This window comes from Oryx dammah, unplaced genomic scaffold (assembly GCF_014754425.2).
Source record: "Oryx dammah isolate SB20612 unplaced genomic scaffold, SCBI_Odam_1.1 HiC_scaffold_26, whole genome shotgun sequence".
In the NCBI taxonomy this organism is placed as follows: domain Eukaryota; kingdom Metazoa; phylum Chordata; class Mammalia; order Artiodactyla; family Bovidae; genus Oryx; species Oryx dammah.
Genome location: NW_024070210.1, coordinates 23384920 through 23399265, shown reverse-complemented (window position 1 = coordinate 23399265; position 14346 = coordinate 23384920). Strand labels below are relative to the sequence as shown.

At 44.0% G+C, this 14346-nt stretch overlaps 1 protein-coding gene across 1 annotated transcript; it reads right to left on the bottom strand.

The window, feature by feature from the left end:
• Window positions 1-1552: 1552 nt before the first annotated feature.
• Window positions 1553-13234, bottom strand: RDH11 (retinol dehydrogenase 11). Its single transcript, XM_040226225.1, has 7 exons — window positions 13076-13234; window positions 10944-11062; window positions 9284-9439; window positions 7768-7872; window positions 6391-6600; window positions 4602-4797; window positions 1553-2841 (listed from the first exon to the last, which is right to left on the bottom strand). The coding sequence occupies exons 1-7, from the start codon at window positions 13141-13143 to the stop codon at window positions 2700-2702; spliced, it is 996 nt and encodes a 331-aa protein (XP_040082159.1). The 5' UTR covers window positions 13144-13234; the 3' UTR covers window positions 1553-2699.
• Between the last annotated feature and the right edge of the window lie 1112 nt (window positions 13235-14346).

Here is a 14346-nt window from a genome sequence, read left to right as displayed (position 1 = left end):
AGTGAGCAAGGCAGACCTGGCTTCATCAGGTCTCTTTCCCATTAAGTGTAATGTGTTAACGATTACAAAGCCTTTTCCTGCACTCCGTGGGTTCCCATGGTTAGTGGGGGGAAATTCCTATTTCCGTTGATTACATGGTTTGCCTATGGAGTTCATTCTGAAATGTTTCCTTGGCAGCCCAATACTGAAGACCGCCCACACATTAAGATACATTTGACTGTTCAGGGGGAAATGATTTGGTGATGTGTATATCTCCTGGGCCCTTATTTTTATTAGACTGAGTTCATTGGCCTTTGATTCAATAAACATCTGTTGAGCTCTTTGTGTAGCCAAGTCTGCAGTTGTTAGTAGCAGTGTACTGTGATAAGTCCCAAGAAAGTGAAAAGTGTCAGTCGCTCAGTTGTATCCAGCTCTTTGTGACTCCATGGACTGCAGCCTGCCAGGCTCTTCTGTCCAGGGGATTTCCTAGGCAAGAATACTGGAGTGGGTAGCCATTCTCTTCTCCAGGGGAATATTCTTGACCCAGGGATGGAACCCAAGTCTTCTGCACTGCAGGCGGATTCTTTATCACTGAGACACCAGTATTCATTGAGCATTCAGAGATAGCAAAGTCTGGGATTGTTAGTCGCAGTGAATAGCACTGCGTTACAGAAAGGGCAGGTACAAAAAGGAGATTATAAATAGCCTGGGTTGGAAAAAGTGGTCTTTGAACAGTGTCATAAAAGATTAGTAGAAATGGGTGAATGAACAATCAAATTATCAACAACCCAAGTAAATAACATTTGAATTGAGACTGCACTGTGGCAAACTCTGGGACAAATTATCCTCATGAATGAGGACTGATTGCATAACCACAGTAATGAAAAGTATTTTCTTCTTTTGACCGTAATTAAACTTTCATTTAATTGCTTTCTTCTGTTGACTCAAATTAAATTTGCTTAACTAGTACAGGTTTTATTCTGGTAAATAAAAACATGGTAAATCATCAAAATTTTTATTTGTCATTGACAGTTCAATATAAATTAAGTAAAATATTAATTCAGTTCTGTACTATTATCAAAAGTTTTCCAATTTTTCCATAAAATGACCATATCTAAATATATAGTTTAATGGTCAAAACAAGTTCAACAAAAGATTATTTACAAATATGAGAAGACTATGGTCCTATGACTCTTCTCCACCAAAGTGAACATGTAATTACTAGTCCAAGAAAATCACAAACTCTTCTAAAAGAATGTACTCCAAGCAAGTGATGGAACATGTTTGTGTTCCAATTTCTCAGACTTCCATTACTTTGGATAAACATTCTTCAAGTAAACTATACAGCAGGCATTTTAATCTTGTCATGGTAATATAAGGAAATGCCCTGAAAGAGTTTTAAAATGACCATAATTACCAATACCAATCCTTAAGATAATTTTGCTGAATAAAGAATTGGAGTGGGTGGGGGACTGTTTTTGCTTTTCTGCCACATAGGTTGACAGATGCTTGTTACAACAGTGCCTTATCATGCTTGAACACAGGGTGCTGCTAAGTTGCTGCTAAGTAGTCACCCTCAATTCTTCTATTGCTGGATTTTACCATCTTTAGCTGTGCATTAAAAAAAAAAAAAAAAAAAAAGAAACACTCTTTTCTAGCCCCTTCATTGCCTTTGCATGCATTACCTTCCAGGATTCTGCTCTTTTCTGGACTTCTTCCCTGCTACCCATGTGCTTCTTGGGTAGAGTTCATTTCCTATTTGTATCAAAGGCTGAGTGACACAGGTCTGCTCTGTCTCTGATTATTTATCGGCAATAGGGTCCAGTTTAATACTGTTCCTTTGTGACTATTTTGAATACTCCCAACTGCTTAAAAACACAAGAACACACACAAAGATATACTCAGGGACAATCATTAAATAGCCTTCCTCTTCTGGTTTTCTAAGAGAAACTAAGGCACAAGGAGGAAGCCTCCATGAATCAGGGTCAGTAAGTGAAGTCAAGTGGCCTATCTTTTCAAACTGCTTTTTCCACTACCTTCTTGCTGATTTGAGAAACAGCAGAAAAATGAATGACAGTTTAAATTTGATGTTTATTTCTGCCTTTCCGCAAATCTCTGCCATCCAGTAAACTCCACTTTCTTAGAAAAGGAAGTTCTTCTGTGATCTAGGCATGGGAAAGTGTTTTAGCAGCAGTGGCTTTAGGTTGTCAGAGATAAAGCCATGCCACAATCCAGATTCAGTGAAGAGCTGAAAGAATTCAGATATTGGTGCCATGGTGGTTTTCTTAAGAGAAGAAGGACAAACCCTGCCCTTGAGCCAAGCCACTGGGACTCCTAGAGTTTAGCTGAGGCTAAATCATGCCTCCCCTTGAAGGTTGTTTGGTTCAGAAGAACTACATTGTGGACAAAGAGGATAGAAACTAATCCAAAGTGCCATCAATCAACCTCTGCCACAGCTTAGGTTCCCCTGGGTAAGAGGCTTCAGAAGGAAAAGATGAGCTTGGAGGTCACCTGAGGGTCTACTTAGCCTATACTATCTCTAGTAACGGGCAGTAATAGGAGCAAAATATCCTGGACAAATGCAAGGTGTTTGGATGAATCCGGCAGTGTACACTGGGCTTTCATCAGGCATCAAACAGGCAAGGTTGGAAGGTGTGCTTTGTGCTCAAGGTTTTGGCCATCCTGAAGGAGAATCATTTTGGCAGGGCGTGCTAAGTAGTCTACTTCAGGCTTCTCTTGGGTCCAGCTGCCATCATCAGCCAGTCTACAGGGATGCCCAGCAGGTCACAGCTGACGTCCCACAGCCGCCTTGCTACCGTCTCATTACGAGCCTGTGCTGAGACCCATGCCACATGGCAGTCACTGGAAGGAAAAGAGAGAGGCTTAGAACACAGGTTAAGAATGCAGTTTGCCCTCCGCCTGGCATAAGGAACACGACAGAAAAATAACCTGGGGATGACATGTGTTCGGGGTGCTTCACAGGACCAGTGTTTGTCCTATCTCTTCATTCTCCAGTCTTTACCCCAGAGCAAAATGGGGCCAGAACCATTTTGGAGCTCACTAGACCACCTGGGATCAGAATGTTTGTTTGATATATAATACACATCATTTAGTCTTTATATCCCCCTTGTGTGTGTGTGTATAAATAAATATTTAATTATAATATCAGTGCCTGGCTGATACCTGTGTATATCCATCTTGTTCAAATATGTCTGTAAGGTCAACTCTGTAAGAAGTTGTATGGTGTCATGTGGCTGAGATACTACATTGCTCATAGATGGTTGGAGTGATTTAAAAAGTGCTTCTTCTTTCAGCAGTGTACCTACAGTTATAAGTGTTTTTAAACTCAAAGAACAAGTAAAGTCAGCTTCATAACCAACAAAAGAAGGAAAAGATGATAGGAGAAAAGAAACGGTAACGCAGGGTCTTCCCTGGTGGTTCAGTGGTTAAGACACTGCCTTCCAACGAGGTGCAGGTTTGATCCCTGGTTGGAGAGTTAAGATCCCACATGCCTCATTGCCAAAAAAAAAAACAAAACAAAAACAGAAGCAATATTGTAACAAATTCAAAATGACTGTTAAAATGGTCCACATTAAAAAAAAAATCGTAAAAAAAGAAATGGTAATAAGGTCCCATCTGTTTCACATACCTTCTCTTCGCTGTTGTAATTCCAATTATTTTAAGTCCCCATTAAATAGAGGAGAGATATCCCAACTCTTTACTGCCCAGAAAAGTTTCTCAAGAACAATTCTTTTACTCATTTTTTGTATTCTCTGCATCTAGTACACAGCAGGGATTCAGTGAAGGGTTATTTGTTTAATGATTGACTAAAGGGAATCACGACCTTTTAAGTCACGTGAGAAACCATTTTTAAGACTACCGTTTGGGGGCTCCCCTGGAGGCTCCACAGTAAAGGATCTGGCCTGCCAGTGCAGGAGACACAGGTTCAACCCCTGGTCTGCGAAGATTCCACATGCTGCGGGGCAACTAACACCATGCGTCAGAACTACTGAGCCTGTGCTCTAGAGCCCAGGGACCTCGACTGTCGAGCCCACTTGCCGCAACTACGGAAGCCCGCTTGCCCTAGAGCGCGCAGACTCCGCAGCAAGAGAAGCCACTGCAAAGAGAAGCCACTGCAAAGAGAAGCCCACGCATCGCAACTGGAGAGTAGCCCCAGCTCGCTCAAACTACAGAAAAGCCCCTGAAGCACAGCCTAAAATAAATAAAATTACTAAAAAAAAACACACTGTACTATTTCAGGATTTTCCTAGTGGTCCAGTGGTTAAGAATCTGCCTGCCAGTGGAGGTGACATGAGTTCTATCCCTGGTCCAGGAAAATCCCACTTGCTCCAAAGCAACTAAGCCCATGTTTCACAACTACTAAAGACCTCACGCCTGGAGCCTGGGCGCCACAACAATGAGAAGCCCAGGCTTCGCAATGAAGAGTAGCCCTTGCTTGCTCCAACTGGAGAAACCCTGTAGGTAGCAATGAAGACCCAGTGCAGCCCCCACCAAAATAAATTAATAATTAATTTTTTTAAAAAGGGTATAGTGTATCAGACAAATCCAAATAATTTCCTATAGGCAATAAAATTCCATTTCAAAAACAGACATATTTGTACCTGAAATGATTTCCGCTGAGAACTTCTAGACCCTCCGTTAAGGCACAGTATAGGCTGGTCTGGGCTCCCTGCTGAGGGGTCTTGATGAAGAAGGAGAAAATCCACCAGATCCATCTCATGAGGGCTGAGTGCCGAACCAGTTCAGAGTTGACTGTGCCAGGGTGCACAGAGTACACCGTGACGCCGGAGCCTGATGCTAGGAAGCCATATAGAAAGGGGAAGACAGGACTTGATGATGCCGAATGGCCAAAGAGGGCAGGAGACGTGAACGGACATTTGCCTGTTGTGGACTCTGTTCTCCTGGTGCTGTCACAACCACTCCTCACAGTAATGTATACCTTCACTTCACAGATTACGATTCAGGCTCAGCGTGGCTATTAACTGTCAGGAAGCAGCAGAGCCAGGACCCGCTCAGAAGCACTTGACATTGTTGATCACTGCCTTTCTAAAGCTGCCTTTTCACTGATGGTGGCAAATCTCCAGTACTATATGGAAAGATCTCTAAAATACTGTGTTGGAATTTCAGTTACTTATGTATGGTATATACACAGTTAAATGCACAAGAAAATAATTGGAGAGGTGCACGTCATGTTGTTGACAGTGGTTTCTTGGGGCAGGCAGCGGAGGGGAAGCAGAAGAGGGACAGAGAAGAGTAAGTGAAGGGGGGTTTTCATTTCTAACTCTGTATACTTCCATATTATTGGAACATTTTTCACAGTGAATATTATTCATGCATTACTAGATTCATTTTACATGGGACAGCTGGATAAAAACTTGCTAATTATTTCTCTCTCCTGTTGGATGTGAACCACTCCACCCCCAGCCCCTAATCCAGTGTGTAGAATAACATGGGCCCTGAATACATGGCTATTGAATGGCTGAATGAATAACTCTTCATCATGCCCAGGTTTCTTTCTTTGCATCACAGCTTATTTCCCACCTAATCCTCATCCATCAGGTGTCCTTACTTGTGCATCCTCTGCTCTTGTCTGATCCTCACAGCTGGACCCATCTCTGTACTTCTAGGCCCCGATAGCACCCTGACCAACTTTTGTTTGATTTTCACCACCCAGTTCTCCTGATCCATCTATAGCTGATAAAGGATATCACGCCCTAGGCATAGCCTTTCCTCCCCATCTCACAGCTGTTCATGTGGTTTGACACTCCTGTTCCAGTGATGAAGTGCCTATGTCTGATTCCTTCTGCCTGATCTGCTTGCCTCAAGTCTAAGCACTTTTAACTGTCCACATTGGATTTCCTTACTCTTTACTGGAAATCCAGAGTAGACTGTGCTACGAACCTCTGGTTGTGTCTGGAGACTCCCTTCCTCAAGCGTACATTTCCCTTTTATTTGAACCTTTGCTGTTAGGGAGACCCCCTCACCCTCTATAGTCCCAGGACCTATTTTATCCTACTGTTTGTAGCCAGTACCAGTTTTGGTCCCTCCATTCTATCTAGAAATCAAAAACCTTGACTTGCTCATGAGGCTTAAATTAATCATAACAATAACCCATGAAGCAGTCCCACTTTACGTATGAGGAATTAAGTCTTGAAAAGTTAAGCAACTTGCTGCATGTTGTGCAGCTAGTAAATGCCAAAGCCAAGCTTTCAGAACTCCCTCATCACCTCCAGCATTCATTTGTGGGCTGTTTACTAAAACCATACCCAAGCAGAGCCATGAAAACAGATGCTGTCCACCAGATGGGCTCCAGAAAACAGCTCTGATTCCTGTGACTTTTAGCTACTTCCCATTGACTCCTGTCTCTATACTCACTACTTTTAAGCCTACCTTTTAGCCTCCGGGCCAGTTCCTGGGTGAAGAGAATGTTGGCTAATTTGCTGTGACAGTAGGCCAGACCTGATTGGTAGAACTTCTCGCCCTGCAGGTTATGGAAGTGGATCCTTCCCAGGTGATGTGCTAAGGAAGACACATTCACCACCCTCGATGGTGCTGATTCCTTCAGCTTTTCTAGCAACAGATGGGTCAGGAGGAAGTGACCTATGAGAAAAAGAATTAACAGATTTCAGGGCCAGTGTGGGGGTAAAGGGAGTAGTGGTGAGCCAGGCTCCGCTATGGGAGACAGAGAATCCAGTAATAAAGCCTTTTGCTTCATTAATTCATTACTAACTACAGAACAAGTTCAATGAGAGTGTAGGCACATAGGAACAGCCAAAGACATGCGACATCCTTCTATGATAGAGGTCTAGATTATGTGAATATGAATTCTCCAGGCCAGAATACTGGAGTGGGTAGCAGTTCCCTTTTCCAAGGGATCTTCCCAACCCAGGGATCAAACCGCAGGTATCCTGCACTGCAGGCAGAGTCTTTACCAGCTGAGCTACCAGGGAAGCCCTTGTGAATATGATGTCATATCTTATTCCAACTTTGAATAACATCACTGTTGCAGGGAGGAAGCCAATTCTGACCCCGTGATGGAACTGTTTATTTGATTTGCTCTTTGCTGCTTTTGTTATTAAAATCATACAGAATGGTTTGCCTCAGAGAATCCTGCCCCTCTGCCTGGAGGTTAAACTAAAAGTGCCTTTGTTTAGAACTCTGTCCCCCTGTGGATGGCAGGAAGGGAGAAATTAACACATCCCATGCCTGAAGGCTTGCCATTCCAGCAGATGTTTGCAAGATTAATGGTCTTTTTCCTTTGCTTCCTTACCTATCCCCATCTCTGATCTATAATAGAACCTGGAATCCAGACCCTGATAAGATGGTTACTTTCAGGTGCTAGCCTGCCACCTTCTCAGTCTGCCTGTTTCCTTATTAAAGTCTCTTCCTTGCCTCAACACTGCGCCTCTCGGATTCATTGGCCCGTCGTGCAGTGAGCAGAGTAAGCTTGGACTCGGTAACAACTGTTTAAGAGCCGATGGCCTCCATTTGATGCTGCCACAAGGGTGGCTACAAAGAAAGCAACATAGCACCAACTCCAATTAGGTTAAGTTAAACTGAATGTAAAACACAGATTAAAAAATGGGGGGAACCTCAAGGGAGCCTGAGCATTCTGGCAGGACCACACTATTTATTAAATTAATATATTTATGGTCTGTTATGGTCCAGAGGTCCATTCACGCCACAAAGAAGGCACCATATGACCCTAAGTTTTCCAATGAGAATTTAACTGTCCCTTTAGCTTTGTGATGAGACAAGATTTCTTACCTAAGTGGTTGACTCCCATATGCATCTCAAAGCCATCTGCTGTTTTGGAGTAGGGACACATCATCACTCCTGCATTGTTGATCAAAATGTGGAGATGCTTTTCCTCTGCGGGGAAGAGGAGACAGAGCGTGCACGTGGCCAGCCACGGCTGTTGTCTTCAAAATCCGCCCCGCACCCACGCTTTGAAAAGGGGGATGCACGGCTTCAATCTTTCCTCTATTTTCCCTTCGTATTTATTTTGTATTGTTTTTCATTTTAAGATCCTAGTTGAAGCCTACATAATCTTACTACAGGGAAAAATTCCACATGACATGACCAAATGGCCTTTCCAATCTTTCCAATTCAGGACCTACTGACTCATTGCTTTTGGGAAGTGTTCTATCTCTCCCAATAGAAAGACTTCCCCAGCTGAATGAGAAATTCCAGAACAAGAGAAAAACAGGATGTTTGGTACGCCTCCCTGCCACTTGGTTTCAGGCCCCCAAAGAAACACTGATTTCACCTCTGTTTCAACTGCCAACGCTCTTATGATGTCTTTTTTCATACCATTTGTAATTTTTGTCTAAAAGCATGTATCAGTGGAAGTTGTTTCCTTGGGAGGCCTAGATCCCTAGGTTATGAGAGAAAAAGTCTACAGAGTGCTCTTGGACTTGCTTTTGATGTGACACTACAGGATTTTATGCTAATTTCTCAGCTTAAGTTTCTCGCATCAGTTAGTGATGTGAATGAAATTCCCCCCACTCCCATAAATGATGTCAGCCTGAAGTTCTAATTTCTTGCAGATGACCTTTTATTCATCCATCCCCTAGACAGACGATAGGCTTCTTTGTCATATCCTTGAGCAGCTGGCCTGGGTTTTTTTTTCTAAGCCCCTGTACTGTGGACCAGATGACTGTGCATCCCAGGCTGACATGGAGCCTCAGGTACAGCAACCCAGCCCTCAACGTCCTGAGGCCTCATCTCTTATCTCTATATGGGTATTTGGACTCCAGACCTTAAAGCCCATATGGAGTTCTGGTACACATATGAGATTTTTGGCTTTAGTTCTTACGCACTACTATGACATTTTTGGGTGAATTTTATTTATTTATTTATGTTTGGCTCTGCTGGGTCTTTGTTGTTGCGTGTAGGCTTTCTCTAGTTGTGGCGAGAGGGGGCTACTCTCTTGTTGTGGAGAGCAAGCTCTAGGAAAGTGTGGCTCACAGGCTTAGTTGCCCCGGGGTATGCAGGATCCTCCTGGACCAGGGATCGAACCTGTGTCCCCTGCGTTGGCAGGTTGATTCCTAACCACTGGACCACTGAGGAAGTCTGCTATGGGTTTTCAAAGTCACTTTTTTTTCTGTCTCTTGAGGATTTCCCTTTGTTACTAATGAGTTCCACTATGAATCCAAAAGTTTTTGGTTGTATCTTGTCTAGCATTTCTAGATGTCAGAGAGGGAGAGGAATCTTTTCATTTTAGCTAAGTCTTCCATGTTGATTGCAAGACCCACAGCATAGTCCCTAGTTGGACACCTACCTTCTAAGAAGAGCTTGGCAAAGGCTCGAATAGATTTAGTATCAGCCAAGTCCAGTTTCCGCACCAACACTTGTTGGTTCCCTGTCATCATCTGGATTTCTCTGGCCACCAATTCCCCCTTTTGCACGTCCCGGCAAGCTAAATACACACGGGCTCCTGTCAACCAACATATAAGAGAGACAAACTGTTGGCTCTGTTTCTGAGTGAGCATCAAAGACTTAATTCTAATGTTAAATATTATTTTCTACTGTTTGTTTCTAAAAAGGGATTACCCCTACTTCACAAAGAGGTATCTGATGAATAAATCAGGAAAGAAAAATAAATAAACACTTTTCATTATGTCCATTATATGTAGAACATGTACAACATTCAGATCCGCAGATCAGTGGGGCCCTTCAAATGTTCTTGAATTCCAAGCCTGGGAGGAAATAATGAAAATGGTCATCATGGCAAGGGATAAAATAACAGTAGCAACAGGAGACCTAAATAGAAGTTTCTCCAAAGAAGACAGAGGGCCAAGAGGCACATGAAAAGATGTTTAACACTGTTAATTATTAGAAATGTAAATCAAAACTACAATGAGATTATCACCTCATACCAGTCAGGATGGGCATTATTAAAAGTCTACAAATAACAAAAGCTGGAGAGGGTGTGGAGAAAAGGAAACACTTCTATGCTGTTGGTGGTAATATAAGTTGGTGCAGCCATTATAGAAAACAGTCCTTGGAAAACGAAAATATAGAATTACCATATGAACCAGAAATCTACTCCTAGGCATATATTTTGACAAAACTATAATCCCCAAAGATACATGCACCTTTGTTTCATAGCAGCACTATTCACAAAAGCCAAGATAAGGAAAAACCCAAATGTCCACTGACAGATGAATGGATAAAAAGGATATGGTACATATATACAATGGAATTCTACTCAGCCGTAAAAAAGAATGAAATAATGCCATTTGCAGCAACATGGTTGGAACTAGAGATCCTCATACTAAGTGAAGTGAAGTCAGAAAGGGAAAGACAAATACCATATGATATCACTTACATGTAGAATCTAAATATGACACAAATGAAGCTGTCTACAAAACAGAAACAGCCTCACAGACACAGAGAACAGACTTGTAGTTGCCAAGGCGGAGAAGGGAGGAGTTGCATGGATTGGGAGTTAGGGATTGGCAGATGAAAACTATTACATATAGAATGGATAAACAACAAGGTCCTACTGTATAGCACCAGGAACTATATTCAATATCCTGAGATAAACCATAATGGAAAAGAATATAAAAAAGAATGTATGTATAACTGAATCGCTTTGCTGTACACAAAGTGATTAACACAAATAAACACAATATTGTAAAATCAACTGTAAGGGTGTTAGTCATTCAGTTGTGTCTGACTCTTTGAGACCCCATGGACTGTAGACCGCCAGGCTCCTCTGTCCATGGGATTCTCCAGGCATGAATAGTGGAGTGGGTAGCCATCCCCTTCTCCAGGGGATCTTCCTGACCCAGGGATTGAACCTGGATCTCCTGCATTGCAGGCAGATTCTTAACCACCTGAGCCACCAGGGAAGCCCCAAATCAACTGTACTTCAATTAAAAACAAACAAACAAACAAACTAGTAGCGGGAGGGAACTAAAAGCAGATAGACTTGCCTCTTCGAGCCAGCTCTTTGGCAGTCTCCTTCCCGATGCCTGTGTTGGCTCCAGTGACCACAGCCACTTTTCCAGGAAGCTGGATGGTTGATGTACAAACCCCGCTGGACAGCATCTTCCTGCAGACAGAAGAGTTATCAGTTCTTCATTTTCTTTGCCTTAGCCAGAGGCTCCTGCAACACCCCCTTATCTACACATCCCAAGGCTGACGGCTATCCTTTTACAGACTGAAGGAAGAATGGAGGAAAGAAAACAAAAGTTTTCTGCTCTTAAGATTTTCTTGCTCAAATTTTTTCTGCTCTTGCTTAAGGACAGAAATGATTCTATTGTAAGGGCAACTTTTAACTTGAGCTCCTTGCAGTACAAGAACTGGATGAATATTTGAGCTCTTGGTGGAGCTCTTCCTTGGGCTGAGCAAATCACAAGACTCAGCCTAGAAAAAGAAAGAACTGGTTCCCTGGTGTTAATCGGTCGATAAAACGGGCACGTTATGGCCTTTATGGTTGAATAAAACAGCTTACCCAACAAAAAAAGTTCCAATTATGAAAGCTTGTCAACCTGGGACAAAATGAAAGCCATCACCCTCCTCCCCACCCACCAGCTCCCTACACATGAACAGTTAAAAATAAGGCAAAACATGAAGTAAATAAGTACAGAGCAGAACTTGAGATTCCAGTCCTGGTTTAATCAGTACAAGTCCTTCTTCCTAAGCAATACACTACCCTACTTCTCCAAAGGAATGAATGCATAAACAGGTATTAGGTCTTAGATTGTCCTTTACTCTGCAAAGCCTAGGGACTCAATTCAAAAGAAATCAGTTGACTGGGATATGCATTTTTTAATTTAAATGTTTCACTGAAAATTGCAAAGCACACACTGCTAGCCACTCAAGTTCCTGCTTAGAACAAACAGGCCAATAAGCAAGCAAGGTGCCCACCAGCAGGTATCTTTCTCCTCAGACAATCCTCCCGGCTCAGTTTTCCCACGTCCATTCCGCTTCTCCTCCAGGAGCACCCACGAGGACCTCAACCCAGCTGTTCCTTCTCCTTAACCGGCAGGAAAGAAAGAGACAACCAGCTACCAAAGTCCAGCTCTGGTCCAGGCCCCATGACCTAGCTTGGTAAGTCGGGAACATGACCCTTGGGGTATAACTTTGATTAGAAAAATCTCTTTGAGGCATGAGTAGTATTTTCAGTTCAGTTCAGTCGCTCAGTCGTATCCGACTGTTTGCGACCCCATGGACTGCTGCACGTTCAACGTTTCACTGAGATTCTGTGTATATCAGAGGATGTTGCAGCGGAAAAGAGAGAAAAAGCAGCGTATTCATCCGAGTATCGCACTCGTGTGAGCTTCTAGAGGTGGGAGCCCGGCGAGGTCAGAGGAACAACAAAATTGGAGAATCGGCTCGAGCGAGGAGAGGAACGAAGAAGGAGTGAATGTGTAAGAAACGGCGGAGGGTGATCTAGCGCGCCTTCCAGTTCCACTCGGACCTTCCACCCCACCCAATCCCTACCGAGGGAAGGAGTGTTCTCTTCAGTCACAGGTCCACCGTCACTACTGGTGACTTACTCAGAACCAATCAGCAGGCTGCCTGTCCGGCAACTCGCTGCTGATTCTCTGGGGCACTAAGCCAGCCATTGGCTGATTATCACCTGGTGAAGAGACCACGACCCTCAACCTCTCCCCCTCACCCCAAAACCCCAGGGCAAGACTCGGGACCGCCGTCCCCCACGCCGCCCCACCCTTTACTTCTGCTGCTAAGGCACGTTAGAAGGCAAGAGTGATGAAACCCTTTCATTCCTCTCCTTTACAGCATCTGCCCCGAGGAAAAGCCAATCCAACAGCAACAAGAGAGCAAACAGTGGGCTGCAGATGGCACGACTGGCATCGAGGAAACAAAGAGGGTGCTCCGGCTGCAGCCTCTTCCCACGACCCGGAGGGCTCCTGATCTCGCCCTCCTCTCCCCGGGCAGCTGGACCTCCTCCGACCCACCGAACATCCCCTACTTGGAGCCCCGCAGGGAGTCTTCCCGTCCTCCTTTTGAAGCTCAGAGCTTCGATGAGAATGTATGTCTCCCCTCGCCCTGCGCCCTGAAGATTTCTCTAAGAGGAAGGCAGTACATTTGCACAGACCTGATTTGGGGTGCAGCGATGTACAGGAGAAAGGGGAGAAGGAGGAGCAGGAGCAGGACCCCAATCATCTCGCCGGGAGGCAGGTGCGGCTGCCCGAGCAGCAGCGAGATGCCCCAACTGTGCTCGCCGACTGCGGCCTCGCCTCCAAGCCACGCCCTGTAAACTACGACAACCCGGGGAGTAGAGCCTTCTGGGAAATGTAGTCCGAAGCTTGGCATGTGCGCTCCCAATTCCCAGACTCGGAGAGAAGCTGAATCTTGCCCCAGATACGCAAGGACTCCCCAACCGGCTAGGATCTAGGACCTTTGGGATCATCCAACCAGCTCTCCCATGGCCCCTCTGGCCACCGTGAAATCTCCCCAGTCCTCTCTACCCTGGTGCCCAAGTCCAGACCCTAGTTCACCGGTTTCCCTAATTCTGGTTAGTCGGTTACCGCATGTTTCTTCTAGAGGTCAAATATTGGCGTCAGGAAAATGTTCTAATAAGGCTGATTACACGGGAGAGGAGCGGTTGGAGTCTGACAGTTGGAGGGGGGTGGGGGGTGGGGTAGAAATTCTTTAGGGATTCCTTCACCCAAAGGAGCAGAAGCAATCCGTCCCTGAAGACATTACAGGAGAATCACTTCGTGTCTTTTGAATTATAATGAAATAAAAACATATCATGAAATAGAAAGTATAATTTTCCTGGTGTTTGAGTGTTAACTGAAGATAGAATGTAGTTCTCTTGAAGACTTGGGTTCGTTATTTTAACTCCCAGGGTAGCAGTGGATTTCTAAGATTAGCACAGTTGGTTTTGCCTACTTGGGAAAGTATTTAATCCTGTCTTGCATAAAGCTGTGGAAATTCTCTGGGAACAGGCAGGTTCCCTGATCAGTCACTCCTTTTAGCTCTGCCATCTGAGGACTTTCTTGTTTCCAGAAAATGAATGTTTTCAAATGTTTTAAGTCATCATCTGTCTGTGATTCCTGGCTGCACTGAGTAATGTATTCTGGTTCTTCTGGACAATTCGTTTCCATTTGATTGAAAGACACATGTTCCAGGCTCAGTTTAAGCCAGAGTATTTTACAGCACTTGGCAAAGAGAGTATTTCCTTCACACAATACAAATTTGATTATCTAATAGCCATCATATTTTGTCACACGCTAATTATTGGGTTATCTAATATTTGAATCAGCTTCCCTGGTGAGTCAATGGTAAAGAACCCGCCTGCCAATTCAGGAGAAGCAGGTTCAATCCCTGGGTCAGGAAGAAGCCCTGGAGAAGGAAATGGCA

Coding starts and splice junctions, on each gene's coding strand:
- RDH11 (XM_040226225.1), bottom strand. CDS start 13,143: ATGATTGGGGTCCTGCTCCTGCTCCTCCTTCTCCCCTTTCTCCTGTAC. Junction 11,063..13,075: donor ATCGCTGCACCCCAAATCAG/GTCTGTGCAAAT, acceptor TTCTGTCTGCAG/GAAGATGCTGTCCAGCGGGG. Junction 4,798..6,390: donor ACTGGCCCGGAGGCTAAAAG/GTAGGCTTAAAA, acceptor ATGGCTTCCTAG/CATCAGGCTCCGGCGTCACG.